Source organism: Musca domestica, unplaced genomic scaffold (assembly GCF_030504385.1).
Source record: "Musca domestica strain aabys unplaced genomic scaffold, Musca_domestica.polishedcontigs.V.1.1 9, whole genome shotgun sequence".
NCBI classification, from domain to species: Eukaryota; Metazoa; Arthropoda; class Insecta; order Diptera; family Muscidae; genus Musca; species Musca domestica.
The window spans coordinates 21,538,182-21,557,852 of NW_026712435.1; the positions used below are offsets into that span (position 1 = coordinate 21,538,182).

The 19,671-nt window shown below is 36.6% G+C and overlaps 1 protein-coding gene across 1 annotated transcript in view; it reads left to right on the top strand.

Moving 5' to 3' along the window:
- Nucleotides 1-19,671, top strand: part of LOC131806929 (uncharacterized) — a 287,985-nt gene that overhangs the window by 213,505 nt on the left and 54,809 nt on the right. Inside the window, exon 6 of the mRNA XM_059131830.1 lies at nucleotides 15,326-15,521. Coding sequence (XP_058987813.1) covers nucleotides 15,326-15,521 — 196 coding nt within the window. The remainder of the gene's footprint in view (nucleotides 1-15,325; nucleotides 15,522-19,671) is intronic.

Below are 19,671 nucleotides of genomic sequence, written 5' to 3' on the forward strand. Positions count from 1 at the left end.
AACAAATTGTTTAGTTTTTGAAGAAGATAATCCTTGCCAAAACCGGAAGATCCATGCTACAACTCGAACCATCTTTAGATATGAGCTGCAATTGTTTATGAACTCAGTGATATTGTTGAGTTGCACTTGGAGATGAAGTGTTGTTTTTCGTTTCTCCTTTTCCACTACGTCTTGGTCGATTTCATCGCATCTGCTTTGAGGCCAGTTTTCGTGTTCCCTGGAGAGGAAATCCGGACCAGTGAACCAAATTGAGGATCTTAACTCTTCAATAGTGGATCCTCTAGAGACGATATCTGCAGGATTCAAACTCGATGGTACATATCGCCAATTACAACCATTTGTAAGCTCTTGTATTTCAGAAACTCTGTTTCCAACAAATACAGACAGAGTCGACGAATGTTGTTTGAGCCAGTGGAGAACTATTTGTGAGTCAGTCCATAAAAATACAAAATGCCTTGGGATATTGAGAAGATGTTGTATTTTGGAGTACAATTTTGCAAGAAGTTGAGCTCCACAAAGTTCTAAATTCGGTAGCGATTTTCTTTTTGTCGGTGCTACTCTAGATTTTGCAGTAAATAGCTTCGAGGAAACTTGGCCTGAGCTGGATTTCACCCTGATGTAGAGACAGCAGCCATAAGCACGAATTGAAGAGTCACAGAAGCCATGTAATTGAATGGATTCTGGACTGGGCGATGAACAATAGCGAGGAATATGTAGTGACGATAAAGATTGAAGATCGTTGACGAATTGTAGCCAGGCTGTGTGTACATCTTGCGGGACAGATTCATCCCAGCCAATCTTGAGTATCCAAAGTTCTTGAAGTAGTATTTTGGCCTTTATGATAAGAGGTGCCAAAAGTCCAAGTGGATCAAAAAGCGAAGACGAAAGTGACAGGATTGAGCGTTTAGAAACAACATTTTCAATTTTGAATTTCGATGAAAACGAGAACAAGAATTGATCTTTTTGTTGATCCCACGAAATACCGAGAGCATTTGTGACTGACGAGTCATCAAGATTTAAATATTTAATGGTTTTGTCGTGACGAAAGCTTTCATGATTGGAGTGCCATTTATCCAATTCAAAACAGCCCTTTTTCAATATTTCTGTCACCTGATATTTAAGTTGAGCTAAATCTTCAACAGATTCAGCGCCACAAAGAAAATCATCCACATAGAACGAATTTTTAATAGCTCTTGCGCCAAGTTCGAAATTTTCCATGTATTCATCAGCGAGGTAGTGCAAAGAGCGCACGGCGAGAAAAGGTGCAGCAGATGTCCCATAGGTGACAGTATTTAATTGGTATGTTCGAATTGGTTCTTGCTCAGAATATCTCCATAAAATATATTGGTACTTACGGTCATGTTGGTCAACTAGAACTTGCCTGTACATCTTGACGATATCTGCGGTTATTGCGAAACGATATAGCCGGAAACGAAGCAGCAGCAAATAAAGCTCTTCTTGGATTGTAGGACCAACCATTAAGATATCGTTTAGCGATGTATGCGAGGACGTAGAGCAAGAGGCGTCAAAAACAACACGAAGTTTCGTAGAGGTGCTATTCGGCTTGAATACACAGTGATGTGGGATGTAGTAGTGTGATTCTTCCGAAATAGGCTTCTTCACCAGGCTCATGTGTCCAGAATCTTCATATTCTTTCATAAATGCAGAATAGTGGGATTTTAGTTCTGCATCTCGTGCCAGTCGTCTTTCTTGGGCAGCAAATCGTTGCAAAGCATTATTGCGTGATAGACCTAGGGAGTCTGAAGATTGTTTAAAGGGCAATTTTACAACAATCCTACCTGAAGATTCTCGGGACACTGTGGTTTGGAAGAATATTTCACATTCTAATTGTTCTGGTGTAGTTTGAGTTGAGGCAGCATCAATTTCCTCAATTTTCCATAGACGTTCTAAATTCATGTTGATTTTTTCCTCGGTTGAGAGCAAATACGAAGACACAAAGTTGTTTTCTCTTGAAGAATTGTATTTCCCAGTGACAATCCAACCAAACAAAGTTTTTTGTAGTTTGGGTAGATTAGGACCAAGCTTGATTTGACCAACAGACAAAATATCGAAGAATGTTTCAGTACCAATGAGCAAGTCGATTTTCCTTGATTTGTAGAAGTTGTCATCAGCAAGTTCTGTGTTCGGAGGTAGATTCCACGAAGTAACGTCTAATTCCGAGTCAGGTTGATAGGAAATATGCGGCGTAATACACAACGAAAGCGGAACTTCGAAGTCTGTAATGCGAGATTTTATGTTTGTAGAACAGTTATGCTTGACTTTCGTGCTGGAATTTCCAATGCTGGACACTTCGACGGATTTTTTCACTCGTTGTAGGTTTAAACGCTGAGCAAACTCATCGGTGACGAAATTTAGTTGTGAACAAGAATCCAATAGAGCTCTTCCTAACTTGTATGAGCCAGAATTATCACGAACTAAAACCATAGCTGTGGCGAGAAGAACATGAGGCGATGAACTTTCCATATGGGCGTGAACAGAAGCAGAAATGTCAGTTGCAGCTGCTCTAGATGTCGATGGAGTTGGTTCAGGAGAGGATGGACCTTGATCCAATTGCGAACGATGGAGCATTGTGTGATGTGAGCGAGAACAGTGTTTACATTTGAACGATGAGGAACAGTTGGTGACTTGATGACCTTTGGCGAGACAGTTAATGCAAAGACCAAATTTCTTTACATTTTCGAAGCGGGTTGGTACATCTAAGTCCTTAAAGCGTTGACATTGTGCGATATAATGATCAGATTTGGAACAGAAGGCACAAACACGTTTGGAGCACGAGAAAGTATAACCATGTTTCGATAATTTTTGGTTAGATTTACCAGAATGGTGATCTTGTCGACGAGAAATTGTGTTTGAATCCAATGATTCCAAGTATTGACATCTTCTTTCGAGAATATTAGAGCAATCCTCCCATGTTGGAAGTTTGCTAAAGTCCAAGGAGTCTTTCCACTTTCTTTTGGTGTCACTATCAACTTTTCCCATCACAATATGGATCAGCATTGCATTTACAATATCAGTGGGCGAGCCAAGAGACTGAAGTGAACTGTAGAGGGCTGAAACATTATCCACAAGGCTTCTTAGTTGACCAGAGCTAGGCTTAGAAACATCAGGCAGATCGAAAAGAGTGGAAATATTTTCCATAAATATGAGGGTGCTATTGTCATAGCGTGTCTTCAGCCGTTCTAAAGCCTTGGGATAATTTTCGTTCGTCACTTGGAATGCTTTCACTGTTTCTAGAGCGTGACCATGGAGACAGTTCAGCAAATGGTTGAATTTCTCAATATTCGAAAGCCCATGTTCACGATCGATGATTTGTTTGAACGAATTTATAAAGTTTTTGTACTCACTGTACTTGCCATTGAAGCTAGGCAACTTCAGTCGTGGCAGCTTGTTTGAGGGGACAGCGATAGCAAACGACGATTCCGCAAAAGTTGTGTTATGTCCGTCCTCAACCAGTTGGTGTTGTATCTGCGAGTTGATGTAGCAATACAAATCCTCGATGTCAGCACGGCCATTGTCGTCTGGGTCAATGTTTTCGATTTTATTTTGAACCGACAAAATTTGTTTAAAATATGAGTCCAAAATACCCAGGCGACATTTTAATTCTGCGGCAGAGAGTGATTTGCCTTCACCTTTTGCGTTGGCGCCGATCACAGTTTTAATGCGGGAAATGTTCTTTTTTGTAATGGCGCGTTGTTGTTTCAAATCGTCCAAACTCATGATTTTGCAAAATGGCGAAAATATTACGACAAAATCACACAGGTTTTAGGTTATCTAACCTTGCAACTTAATATTTTTGTCGATTTGATAAATATCGACCAACGACAATGTGTTCGAACTCTTTTGAGTTTTGTATTATTGTTTATAATTGCACAAAATTATTTAGTTTGTTTTACGCAATTTTAACCTTCGATTGACACAGATTCTTTGCATACAGTTCACAACATAAATTGCTTTGGTTTGCTTAAAATCCGCACAACAACAATGTTTTGCATATGTATAACGTAGAGCCAGTGCAATTTTTCTTTGAAAAAGTTTTTTTTTTTGTTTTATTTTTATAAAGAAGAACCACGAAATTTTGTCGTATACAAATATTTATTTAAATTGCCCCAAAACGACAATTTGTTTGATTTTATTAAAGTTAGACAGTTTCAATGATCACAACAACACTGTATACGTATGGCTTGGACCAGTACAGTATGTTAAATAATTGTTATATTATTTTTCAACGATAACCACGAGAAATAATGTTTTCTGTTTCTAATTTTTTATGCTCAATAAACTGAGACAGAATGTTTATTTTTCACGATAAATTGGTTGCAAAGAATAACCACGAGAATTATTGATGTAATTTGATCACAACAACAATGTTTGTTTCACCTGGCTTGGGCCAAAAATATTTTTTAGAAAATTAGTTTCCAAAAAATCCACAAAAAACGATATAATTTGCGACAAATTTTACACTGTCCTGTCACGGTCGCCAAAATGTACGATCAAGAGAGTTTTCTTGACCGGCAGGGAGTTCTAATTATTTTATTTAAATAAACCCGCACTGCAGAAAGATTCTTGGGCAGTGTAAAACCGAAGTCCAAAAAAGGGAGCGAAAAAAATTAAAAGAAGTTGGTGGTTCAATGTTTCGAAGTACAATATTTATTGAACAAAAAACAGACAGACGAAGAGGACGAGACAACAGATAATGTACATATGTATATGCTCAAATAGGCATGCATGCACATATGTACAAACATTTATATGTATTGATGCTTTTGGTTTCTAACTCTCGTTAGAGATCAAAGCAAAATAAAAAACACTCATTCCCTATCGAATGCTTTGTTATGCTTATGATCGACATAGGCACAGAAAGCATCGAAAGATAGATAACGTGAACAGTGCAACAACGATAAAATGAACATTAAACACAATAATAAATTAAAATAAATAGAATATAAATAAATATGGATCGAAATGAATAAATAAACACATTTAAATGGGAATTGATAGAAAGTAAATAATATGGAATAAATTAACCCAATATAAATAATAATATAATTTAATTTAATGTAGAAACAAAACGAAAATAACTAAATATAAAACCGTCGGCACGCTGACCCAACAATCTTCAAAGCCGAAGGTCGGCAGCCGAAGTTTGTTGTTACCAAAATGTCGATCACCTCAAGCAATCGCTTCGTCGGAAATGGGCCAAAATACCGCAGAGCAACATTCGGGCATCGTTTGACTGTTTCATTGGACGTTTGAAGGCCATAATTCGTGCCAAAGGTTATCAATTCGAATAAATCTGAAGTTATTCTAAAATTTGATGCCTTTTCCGACGTTTTCTGCGTTTCTGCTATCATACAATAAAATTAAAAAAAATTAAAAAGTATGGCATTTGACTTTGTTGCAGTTTTTTTTATCTCACCTTACGTATATGTATAATCAGCATAAAATTCTAAGTCGATTCTGTCGGTCTACAAGTCCTACAATCATTTTGGCTCAATTTAGTCCAAAACTTAAAATAGACCTAAAATTGCGCTAAACTGTGCTACACCCAATCTCGGGCGTGGTTTTTATACCCTCCACCATTCTATGGAGGGTAAATTAAATTTGTCATTTCGTTTGTAACTCATCGATATATTTATAATAGACCCCACAAAGTACAGGGTTGCCCATATTCGACGGACCCATCTGACAACGCCATAACTTTTGACAGAGATGTCACATCGCTTAATGACATACCGCGTTTGAAGCGTCAGTCCAAGCAGATTTTTACAATGAACCAATACACGCCACGCGAGCGCTCTGAAATAGTTGAAATTTACATTCAACAGAAGAAGTCAATTGTGAAAACTCAACGTGCTTTTAAAACATTAAAAAATGTGAAAAGTGCGCCTTCTAAGGAACCGCAAATAAGCAAAATTGCTTTTTTTTACGCCACTGAAAATCCTCAGGAGATTCAAGAAGTGCCTCTTCATGACGAAAAAGTCACAGTTTGGTGCGGCGTTAGTGCGAAAACGGTCATTGGACCGTTTTTCTTCCAAAATGAAAATGGCCATGCTGTTACCATCAATCAGGAGCGTTATCGCGACATGATGACCAATTTTGTGATGCCAATTATTCGTCGAAAGCGTATGAGGCAGTTCTGGTTTCAACAAGGGTCCGTCGAATATGGGCAACCCTGTATATATAAATTCTGTATCAGCGTAAAAAAAAATTTGCATATATGCATAGTTTACTAGTAGGCAGGTTAAGCTTGTAAAGGGACCATGTCGGTCCACGTTTTCATATAGCCCCCATATAATATTTACCGGAATTACTTCAAATTTCATATTTAAAGTTCGTAATGGATGTTACAGCCTATGACAACAATTTTTGTATGCAGTTCCACGTCTTCGCATAGCCCCCATATAACGATACCTCCCGGTATTCGATATTTTCATGATATCAGTGACTTTATTTACCGGAATTATTTCAAATTTCGTATTTGAAATTCGTAAAGGGTGCTACAGCCTATTACAAAAAAAAAATTGTATGCAGGTCCACGTCTTCGTATAGCCCTTATATGACGGTACCTCCCAATACTCAGTATTAAATTAAAATTCGTAATAAGTACTACAGCCTATGACAAAAAAATTCGTATGTAGGTTCACGTTTTCGTAACATCCCAATATTCGGTATTTGTATGCTTTTATAGACAATATTCACCGGAATTGTTTAAAATTTGGTATTTGAAGTTCGTAATGAATACTGCAGCCTATGACAAAAAATTTCGTAAGCAGGTACATGTCTTCGTATAGTCTCCGTATAACAGTTTCCGGAAGTTTTTTTTTTTTTAAATTTTCAAGTTCCTTCTAAATGGTGGAGGGTATTAAAAGTTCGGCCGGCCGAACTTAGCTGCTTTTTTATTTATTTACGTTTAAGTCGTATTTTATATTTAATTTAACTAAAAATTAATAAGTTGGCTTATGTAGAAACATTAAAATGATCTACCTACCTCGATTTGATATATCCCTTATGTTAAGATATTTCGAGAGTCTTTGTAATGTTTTCCAATCTATGTATAAAGAAGAACCAGTGGAAAATAATCCGAATATTGGTATTGTTTATCTAAAACCAAAAAGCAACTATTGAAAATGAAAGAAAACGCGTTTATGTATATCATTTATATGTGTAATATGTTTCTTATTATACCCTCAGCCATATGACTACGGAGGGTATATATCATTTACTACGGCCAAAACATGCCTCTTGGAAATAACGGTTTTCGACCCTAGGTCTCTTTGGACCAAATTCGTTTCAGGACATTTGGAGTCGATCTAGCGATGTCCCTCCGTCTGTCTGTCTGTCTGTCTGGTGTGCATGATAACTCTAGAAGGGAAGATTTGATCCAAACTTGCTACATCATAATATTTGTATCAAACTTAGATCGAGTTCACGCTGGTACCTCCACCACCAAAGTTCACAATTTTCTAAAATGAAAATATTTTACTGCACAGAAAGAGAAAGCATAATACGTTTTTGGTCAAACTTTGCTATATCGGTCCACTCCATCAAGCACCCCCACCACAAATGGTCAAAATTTCGAATATCCATTAAACGATAAAATTAACATCCGACAACATTCAGACCTGGCACATCCTAATATTTCTATCAGCACAAGATTTGTTATAAAGATGGTAGAGATTGGATCATTTTTTCTGGCACCTCCACAACAAAGGGTTAAAGTTGTGAATAACAAAAACGATTATAAAATCCGAAATAATCATCCGGTTCTCTTAATTTTTCACATATCCCATTATTTCTACTAATACAAGACCTTCTGTAAAGATGGGATATATCGCTTTACTTCTTCTGGTACCTCTCCAACAACATTTTGAATATCCACAAAGCTCATTAAACGCGAAATCGACATTCGATTTTATTTACGATTTTGAAAAACAAAACGCTCAAAGAAAGCGAAATGGGCATCCAACTCTCTTCAAATTTCACACATACAAACATTTTTGCTAATACAAGATCTGTTGTGAAGATGAATATGTAATTTATGAATTCGCATAAAATTAGATGTAAATGTTCGATTTTCTTGTAATTTTGCCCATACCAATACTTTTATTTTTATCTGTATTTAGATCCGACATGAACTGGACAATATTGACCCATTCCTTCGGACCCCACTCCATAGAGGGTCAATCGTTGATGTATTCATAAAAGAAGTCACAACATATTTAAATAATCGAATATTGGCTGAGGGTCGGCAATACCGACTGCTACTATTTAACTTGTTATACCCTACACCACATAGTGGTAAGGGTATTATGTCTTTGTACATTTGTTTGTAACATGGAGAATAAAACGAAATAGAACCATAGTTCCTTTTGGTGATCAGCATAGAAGCACATTTTGAGTCCATTTGAGTCTGTCTATCCGTCCGTCTGTCCATGTATTTTTGTAAACAAAATGCAGGTCGCATTTATTATTCGATTGAGATGAAATTTTCTAAATAACATTTTTTTAGCTCAAGGACAAACACTATTGAAATTGGTGAAAATCGGTCCAAATTTAGATATAGCTCCCACATATATCTTCCTCCAATTTTAGGTTTCTTGTGCACCAAATGGTTAGTATCAGTCCAAATGGTGTGAATTTTGGCACTTCAGACCGAATTTAGTATATAAATAAATACTTCAAATTTGGTGCACGATACAAGAGTAATTTTTGGTACCAGATATCAGATTCAGCCAAGAAATAGCTGTTTTCAATTTTATGAAAATCGGCTCAAGTTTGGATATAGCCTCCATATATATCATTATTCGATTTTAGGTTTATTGTGCACAAAATAGCTAATATTAGCCCAAATGGAGTGCACTCTCGAAATTCAACCGAGTTTAGCATAGAAGGAAGAATTTCAAATTTGCTCCCGTCCGTCTGTCCATGTATTTTTGTAAACAAAATGCAGGTCGCATTTATTATTCGATTGAGATGAAATTTTCTAAATAACATTTTTTTGGCTCAAGGACAAACCCTATTGAAATTGGCGAAAATCGGTTCAAATTAAGATATAGCTCCCACATATATCTTCCTCCAATTTTAGGTTTCTTGTGCACCAAATGGTTAATATCAGTCCAAATGGTGTGAATTTCGGCACTTCAGACCGAATTTAGTATAGAAATAAATACTTCAAATTTGGTGCACGATACAAGAATAATATTTGGTACCAGATATCAGATGCAGCCAAGAAATAGATGTTTTCAATTTTATGAAGATATCATTATTCGATTTCAGGTTTATTGTGCACCAAATAGCTAATATTAACCCAAATGGAGTGAACTTTCGAAATTCAGCCGAGTTTAGCATAGAACGAAGAATTTCAAATTTGCTCCCATAGAAATGTTTCATCCGATTTGGTTTTTAAATCTCCAACTATCGGAATATACACTCTACCATAATTTTATTTTTTTACCAGATTTGTCATAGAGCTCAGAAATTGCAATATAAACCTTTCTTTTATGAGAGTTCTATTAAATATGCATAGTGGTGTAGGGTATCATATAGTCGGCCCCGCCCGACTTTTGGGCTTTCCTTACTGGTTTTCTTTTGAATTTTATCTCATTTAATGTGATTGATATATAAAGGACGTGTAGTGATTTTTTAATATATTAAGGCATTTATGAAGATATACAGATATTTCGTGGATTTTTTTTCTTTTTTTGGAAATATTGGACATTTATGTTAAGTCGTGTTCTGTTCTTATAGTAATTTATTAATTATCAATGTAATGTCTTAATTATTCGCCTAAACTTCTTTGGAGTATATATTTTCATTAGAATTCAATACATACTACAATCATATCCCACTGTAACCATATTCAAAAGTAAATTCTTGGGCAAAATGTAATACAAACCGTCCATAAAGAGATATGGGGGTAAACAAGGACATATAGAAGTACATATGTACATGCACATGTACACAAACATACTAACTATGTGTGTGTGTCTGTCGTTCTCTCTCTGTGTACACAACTATTAGAATAAATTCTGCTAAGAAGCCTGTCTGTAGAACAAACGAAGACTTTGTCGAGTACTTGGCAAAAACTTTAAACAAGTCGAGTAGTTTAGGGCAATTCACGTCTCTTTTGCGCCCAGTCGTTTTTCTTTTTATTTTTTGTTCTTGGTTTAGTTTCTTCGGCCGCAATGTTATAAGTTTACTTTCTAAACTTGTTTAAATGCAGAATTTGAGCCTATTCAACCGGAAGATGAGTTTAGGAAAGTGGGCCAACAAAAAACCAACCAACGAACGAATGAATGAAAGCGATGTAAAGAAACTGCAAGGAATGAAACTTTATAAACGATAAGTAGACTCATCATCATCATCAACATGGTTGTTCTCGTTCTCAAGTTAGTTTCATTTTGGTTACCAAAATAGTTAAGTGGTAATGGAGGACGTGATAGTATCTTTGAGATGGAAGTTTTCCCCGAAAAACAAAAACAAAACAAAATTACATAGACAAAGTCAGTAAATTGAAAATAAATAGTCAATGTGTATTTTAGGTATACAAAATACTCCCCATGGTGGCGGTGGTGGTGGTGGTGCTGCTGCTGATGAGGATAACGATAATGGAGTACACACATCGATGATGGGTTAGGTGAAAAACAGGAAGCTGTTTAATAAAATTTACAACTTTGTTTGATGACTTAAGTTAGTTAAGTAAAACTTGATTTAATCATTTTCGTCGTCGTCATTATCATCATCATCATCGACGCCATTTTCTTGGAGAAGTTTTCCCCAACACATTGTCAGAATAAGGTATAATTCTGTTTGATTTTCTCTACATGACATTGCATAGTATATGGTTTCATATGAAGCATATGGCCTGTTTTGGAAGTACAGGTAGTTAGTTCTATTTTCATGAAAACTCAGATTTTGTTAAAGACTCATAGTAAAGCTGAACATGAGTCGCATCTGAAAGAGAGAAAGGTACTGTCACTTTTTACTATAGCTTTTACAGTTGTCAGAAAATGTCAAAGGTTTAAAGACTTCTTGGACTTTTTCTTGACAATACGAGATATAATTTTCAGCCAACAAAGGGGAATTTTTGGTCTTTTTTTAAATATGATAAAAAACGTCCCTTTAAACAGGGTCATAGCAAAAAATTATCAATGTAACCATACATTTTTGTACGGCACTCATAAAAAAAAACTCTTGATTTAAGTTATTGCACAGCTTTTAGAAGTATTTTTCAATTGATTTGGCTAAAAAATCAGAGGGTATCCTTATATAAGGTTTGTGTCAAAACGGTGACTTATATAATATAAACAAAAACAAGTAAGCAAAGGCTATAGTCGTGCGGGACCGACCATGTGGTGCCCTACAACACTACAAAATGTTAGAAGCCCCTTATGTCCAAATCCATTTTGGAAGATTTCGCTATTGAATTTATGTCACGGAGCACTGCCCAGATAGTACCCTTAGCTTTTTGACCAGGGCATTTGCCCAATATTTACACACTCCGTCGCGTTGTTAGTTGTTCTGGTGCATTTTACAGCTAAATATAATCCACTGTTCATCCAAAATGCTAGAATTTTTCTATACCCTTAGCTCTCTTCTCATGCGTGTTGATTGGCTTCAATTGTGTGATCAGGAAATTTTTTCTGTTTTTGGTTCATTTGAACCCCTAAATATTTTGCGATCATCTCCAAAAGCAAAAGACCACCCTTTATCCCCAAATTTAGACTCATCTATATGATTTGCTGCGATAGCAGCATAAAAACCGAGAAGTCCGCCATTTGTGTATTTCGGACATCGCCTGTAAGTAATGTTGGTATTTTTCAAACAAAAGTAGTGGTTCATTCTACCCGCTGTTCACAACTCGAACTTTTTATGCGACTTTTTTTAGATTTTGTATTTTTATGGTAAAAGGGCATTCTGAATTGACAAAATTTGGCTAAATCGGTCTAGCCATTCTTGAGATATAAGCATTCTAGCTAACATCCCCTTCCTATGCATATACACATTGTATATATTTCGCTATATATATCCGATATATGTACTATCGGCATCTACGTAACGGTCAGAATTGATCTGTTCATCTGTTTGTGATTTCGCCGGGATTAAGAAGATTCGTGGTTTAATGGAAAATTTGACTTTTGTTTAACACAAATATTGTGGCCTATTTCACCCACTAAATATTACCCGATGACCATCAAAATTGGAAGGCTTCTGCCTAGCCCTCAGCTCTAGCCCCATGCTAACTTCCGATCGGTCTATAATCGCGACCTGTAGAGCAACTTCAAAATCAGGAATTTTTTCACTTTTTGGTCCATTTCAACCCCTAAATATTATGCAATCATCTCCAATGAAATTGGACCCTAGCCCCACCTCCATTCCAAATTTTGTGAAGATCGGACCATAACTGTGACCTGTAGAGTGATTACAAATTAACATGGACAGACGGTCGGACGGACATACATAGCTAGATCGACTCAGCTCGGCGAGATAGGAAGATCCATATATACTTTCCTATGCGGGAAACCAATATTTCGTGGTGTTACATAATTTTTGGACCAATAACTTATAATACCCCCAACACATAGTGTTGTAGGGTATAAATATCAATAATTTGGGGAAATTAATTAGAACAAGTTAAAAAGTGTCAGCTGATTTTGCCGACAGACGGATAGCCTCAGACACTATCCGTTTAATTCGATATATTTTGTGACTTGCGTGTAATGATTGTTCAAACTGTTGACCCTCTATGAAGGTTGTTCTGAAGAAAGAATAATAAGTCGAATAATTATTTCCAATTTTATGATAGTAATTGTTAAACAATATCTTAAACTTTTATGGTTTATGATACATTCCATATTCACACCAAGTTTGAAAAGTATCGTTGAATTGTTTAACAATTTATTAGAGGTATACAGGGTGAGATAAAAAAACTGCAACAAAGTGAAACGCCATCATATTTTCATTTGTTTTAAATTTTATTGAATGAAAGCAAAAAATGTCGGAAATAGCATCAAATTTTAGAATAAGTTTAGATTTGTTCGAATTGATCACCTTTGGCACGAATTATGGCCTCCAAGCGGTCGATGAAACCGTCACACGCTGCCCGAATGTTGCTCTGCGGTAATTTGGACCATTCCCGGCGAAGCGCTTGCTTGAGGTGATCGGCACTTTGGTATTTTTAAGTGGCAACCTTGCTTTCCAAAATACTCCCGATACAATAGTCCAATGGATTGGTATCCGGAGATTTTGGTGAGCATTGTGCGCTGGAAATGAATCTGTGAACCTTATTTTGTAACCATTCATGGATGGCGGGTGCTCAGTGCGATAGTGCTGAGTTCTGTTGGAATGTCCAAGGTCTGCAGCCAAACTGTTTGCGTGCCCAAGGCTTTAATCCACCCTCCAGAATATTTTCGCGATAATATTCGGCATTTATTCTGATGCCACGGTCGATTAATACAAGCGGAGAGCGACCATCGGCTGTTATGGCGGCTCACACCATCACCATGGCCGGCGCTTGAGTTCTGGTGGCCAACCGAAGATGCACATTTTCAGCTGACCTCTTTGGCAACTAAACACGATCATTTTGTTTGTTTACAAACTGCTGGACAACAAATATTTTCTCATCGGAGAAAACCAAATTCGGCAATTCACCACCACACCAAGCGAGCAACTAATTAGCTCTTTTGAGTCTATTTTCTTTCTTCTCAATTTCAATGGCTTTACCCCGAGCTCATTTTTCAATATTTGCCGAATGGAATATTGCAATATGTTCTGCTCACGAGCCATTTTTCGGCCACTGCGAGGCGGGTTTCGATCAGGTCGCTTCTTTATTTTTCGAACCATTTCTGCTGATGTTGCTGGTTTCTTCCGTCCACTTCCTTGACGTCGGGCTACGCAACCAGTATCACGGTGACGAGCGATGGTACGAGACTCAAAAGATTTATTCACATTTAAATGCTGGAGTGCTCTAACGATAGCCACTTGTGGTTTTCCAACCAAAAATTTTTAAATCACACTATCTCGCTTGAATTCCATCACAAATATCTTTTTTTTTTTTTTTTTTTTTGAAGTTTTTTCATCTCCCCCTTTATATATCCTTCCAAACCACCAACAAATCTCCAATACAGATGCCATTAGCAGAAAAAATATCATATTTTAGAATTTTATCTCTATCACTTCAACCTATGCCAAATTTTGTATTATTTAGAACTTGTATTTTTATACCCTACACCACAAGGTGGTCAGGGTATTATATCTTTGTTTGTAACGGGCAAAAGGAAACGAGATAGACCCATAGTTCGTTTTGATGATCTGCATAGAATCACATTCTGAGTCGATTTATGCATGTCCGTCCCTCCGTCCGTCTGTCCGTCTGTCCATGTATTTTTGTAAACAAAGTACAGTTCGCATTTATTGCCCTATCCAGATGAAATTTTGCACAAATCATTTGTTTGGCCTAAGGACGAACCTTATTGAAATTGGAGATAATCGGTAAAAATTTAGATATAGCTCCCATATACATCTTCGTCCGAGTTGCCTTTTATTGTGCACCAAATGTGTAATATCAGTCGGAATAGCATGGAATTTTGCACGTACTATCAGATTGCACCTGAAAATAAGTATGCCAAATTTGATAGAAATCGGTTCAGTTATAGTTATAGCTCCCATATATATTCCTCATCCGATTTGTTATTTTTGTCCTCCGCAGCCGTAATATGCACTCTGTAACAACAATATTTGGGCAAACATATCAAATGCAGCTCAGAAATACATTTGCTAAATTTGTTATTTTTGTCCTCCAATATGACGTTCGGCCCCTCCCGACTTTAAAAGTCGGCCCCGCCCGACTTTAAGACTTTCTTTACTGGTTTTTTTTTATTATTTAGTATTTTGTATTAGTACGAAAGTACAGTTATAGTTCACATTTCCAAAACCACCTACTCATCTCAATTCCAGATACCAACAGAGACCTCAATGTCAAATTTCAGATTTGTATCTCCATCCCTTCAACCAATGCCACATTTGGTACTATTTAGTCCTTTTCGAAAAACACCTTAATATGGTGAATATCCCTTCACTCAATACCTCCATATCCCCGCAGACGTACTGAGCAAAATCGTCTTAGAATTTTGCTGTGATCAAGAATATATACCTTTTGTTAGGTCTAAAATTATTATTTTGATGAGTTAGAAACGGAATTACGAACTTAATATATCCTCCATACTATGTACGGTGGAGGGTGTAAAAAATGTACTTTATATTTTTATCATTAAATATTACAAATATTCTCTCGCTTTTCTTACAGGTCTATATTGTCGGACATATACCGCCTGGGTCGGACGAACGTCATATTGGCCTACAACAAAACGGTCACACCACATTTACCGAGAGCAACAACAAACGTTATCTGGAGCTAGTAAGAAAATACTCATCAATTATTCAGGGGCAATTTTTCGGTCACTTGCATTCCGATTCATTTCGAATAATATACGACGACAAAGGTATGTACACCACAGCCAGATTGCCACCACTCCACTTAATGATATCTGAATGTAATTTGCGGGTGTTGTAAAATATAATAGCTTGTGATTGAGAGTGTGCGTGCGTGTGTGTGTGTGCGTGTAAATGGTAATGAATATGAAATCGATTTATTGCCGCTCTCTTGACCCAACTGTATAGACCGCATGAATACCCATAACCGATTTGTATGCAAATATTTATTGAAAATGACAAATATTAATTTAAATTGTTTAACCTTACTCCAGGCATAATGGTTACATGGTTGGCCAAACTAAGCCAAACAGGCTATACAAACATGAAATACACTTGATGTCTGCATAGAATATCGATGAAATCTATCTTCATTTGGTCGGGATGGCATTGTTTGTAAATGTGATTTTATATCACATTTGGTTGTCCGATTATTCCTTGCTGACATTATCATAAATATTGAATATATTTTGTGTGTAAGTGTGTACTGTGTGTACGTTCCACAACCTTGGGTCATACTTATCCAGTCCCAAAGCTTGGCTTTGACTATAAGAATTTACTCAAATATTTTATCACAAATCAAATATTTGCTATAATATATATGTACATTAGGATGTATGCAACTGAAGGAACAAGTGAAAACAAGTAAAAAGCTGTAAGTTCGGCCGGGCTGAACTTTGAACACCCTCCACCATTTGGAACGAATTTGGCAATTCTCAAAAACAAAAAAATCCATTAAAAATTCTGTTAAAATTTTAAAAATACCGAATGTAGCTGTCATATTAGGGTCTATACGACGCCATAGACCTGCATAGGTAACATTTGTCATAAGCCATTACAATATTCAAATGCGAAACTTAAAATTAAATCGGTAATAATGAAGCTAAAATCATCAAAATACCGAATATCGAGAGGTACCGTTATATGGGGGCTATACGAAAACGTGCACCTACACAGACAATTTTCTATCTTAGGCTGTAGTATCCACTACGAACTTCAAATACCAAATTTGAAAGAATTCCGGAGAATAATGTCGCTAATATCATCAAAATACCGAATATCGGGAGGTACCGTTATATGGGGGCTATACGAAGACGTGGACCTACATAGACAATCTCCTGTCATAGGCTGTAGTATCCACTACGAACTTCATATACCAAATTTGAAAGAATTCCGGTGAATAATGTCGCTAAAATCATCAAAATACCGAATATCGGGAGGTACCGTTATATGGGGGCTATACGAAGACGTGTACCTGCACAGAAAATTTTCTATATTAGGCTGTAGTATCCGTTATGAACTTCAAATACCAAATTTAAAACAATTCCGGTAAATAATGTCGATAAAATCATCAAAATACCGATTATCGAGAGGTACCGTTATATGGGGCCATACTAAGACGTGAACCTTCACAGACAATCTCCTGTCATAGGCTGTATTATCCATTACGAACTTCATATACCAAATTTTAAAGAATTCCGGTGAATAAAGTCGCTAAAATCATCAAAATACCGAATATCGGGAGGTACTAAACGAATATCGGGGGTAACGGCCCATGTCCTGCAGACATAACATATATTTGAGTAAAATTTTATTAATCTACTTAATTTTGCCCGGAAGCTAGAGTGATTTCCACAGGCGGATAGACGGACGGATATGAAGTCTAAAATGTATATTTCGAGGTTTTACAAACGAAATGACAAACTTAATATACCCTTCATACTATGGTGGAGGGTATATGGCACCTTTTTCACCAACCCACCCAAATACATATGAAAATATTAACATTCAAATTATGAAAATGTATAATACGGTAGCATTCATTACATTCGGTTTGGGAATTTTCGTTTCTCATTTTTCCTGTTCCACGGTTAACCACGCTACAAATTGCTCCACAAAGATTGAGCTGCATATCGTTCAACGCAGTGTCCCCCCACAGTTGGGCAATCGACATCATTTATTTGAAATTATTCAGTATGTTTGTTCCTTCGAACTGCTGGACCGAATTGACAATACATGTGAATGTGTGTGTGTGTGTGTCTCACTCTCTCTCTCTCTCCCTCTCACAGCCTGTGTCTCCTTGTGTACACACAATACAAATGACATTGTACTGTACACTCACTCGCATCCATCGATGGGTGACATAGAACAGATTCACGTAAATTGTAATAAGTAAAGATTGCAACATTTACACAATGGACAAGGGCTCCACATTCATTCGTTCGTTCATTCGCTCATTTGTTGAAACTCTAGAGGGGAAAATTGATATTGAGGGCGGGTTAGTGTGTATGTAAATGAATAAATGTGACTGTCCATTAGGATATGTTTCGTATGCACAAAGTGATTCTTATTGATGTTGTGTCGGGTACTTTGCATTACTGTGGTTATTATGTTGTGTTATTCGCATCATCGTTGTTGTTCTTGTTGTTGCCGGGCAAGTATGGCAGTATGTGTTTGTGCTGAATGGCAATTATTACATTGGGGAAAAAACTCCACAAACAAATTCATGTACGATTGGTTGTTTGGTCGATTCCGGTCAGTTGGTGGCCAAGGGAGCAAGAAGTAACCCGTGACTAAGGCAGTCATTGTTGTCGTTTATGCGTGTGTCTGTGTGTGTGTTTAGTCCTATAAATTCTCAAACAAATCTATTTGTGTTTGCACACTATTTATATGTAAATGTAGTCAAATGGATTTTCATCTGTGTCCATGACTGGATCTGGACACAGGCTGAATAAATGCAAATAATGGAAAATTAGACATTGTGTGTTGCGTTGACAATCAGCAACAAAAGCAAATACATAAATGAATTGTCTGTCCCAAATACAGACGGTTGTGGTTGACATTTATGGTTTTTAAGAACTGCAAAGAACAACATGCCGGGCCGAAAAAGTTAACTAATCTATAAGAAATTTATGCTATTATTGAATTATTATTGCAACAAATTTTTGTTGACCACAAAAGTTCCTAAGAATTTGGAAGACTTAAGGCACTTGCTACAAAGGAATGTTTTAGTGGGCAGAAAGATTTCTTCAGAAATTGTCAAAATAAGTCAACTTTAGCAAAGCACTTCTTTCTGGCAGACAACTCAAATACCCAATGGATGAAAAAGCACTACATAAAATTGATATGCTTGGTGTCTCATGTGGTGGCTATAATCTCATTGTTACAGCAATTAGGATATTAAAAAGAACAGGTTTTGAAAACCACAATGCTCGTGTAATTGCTGTGATGTTTTACTCACTCTTATGTGTCGAGAAAATTAAACAAGGTATCTCAAGCCATGTTCTATTGTGGCGTCGAATTTGTCGAGTAATGGGATGCCTTAGAGTTTATGTCATATTAATGTAGGACAGTTACATTGTAATCGTATTAGATAGTATGGAAGTTATATCAAAATCCGAAGCGATTATCATTAATTTCCGAAGTCCAAACTTCAACTTGATGAACGGACGTGTATAAATCGACCCGGTTAGTCATGCTGTGAAGATCGTCAAAGGCAACTATGAGTTTATCTCAGACAAGGTAATAATACCCCTTAGGGTATAAAAATTTTGACACTCGTATTCATTTAACTATATCAACTTTATCTCAATTTATACCAGAAAGAAATTGGCATCAAAGTGAAAATCATATATACACTCTGAGTGATTCTAACAGCACAATTTATAACCCCAGTTCTTTAATTCGCCCAATACCAAATGTCAACATTTAAGGTCATTGCTTTTCAGTACTTATAGTTCGAATTAAAAAGTAGCAGCAAGTCCGAACCGGAGGAGCAGTAAGTCCGAACTGGGGAGGAGGCTATACGATCACGTTGACCTGGATATTCAATTTTCTGTCACATATGGCAGTGCCCATAAGAAACTTAAAATATGAAATTTTAAACAATTCCTGTGAATGATGTCACCAAAATCATCAAAACACCGAATATAGGGAAGCATCGCTATATGGGACGTTACGATGACCTTCAAACTTCAAATACGCAATTTGATATCTGGTGAATAATGTCGCTAAAATCGTCAAAACACCGAATATCTGGAGGTACAGTTATATTGGGGCTATACCAAAACGTGGACCAATATACCTCATTTTCAATACCAAAAGTTCTGTAGACAAAACTCACATCTGTGTAAAATTTTATTAATCTAATTCAATTTGTTC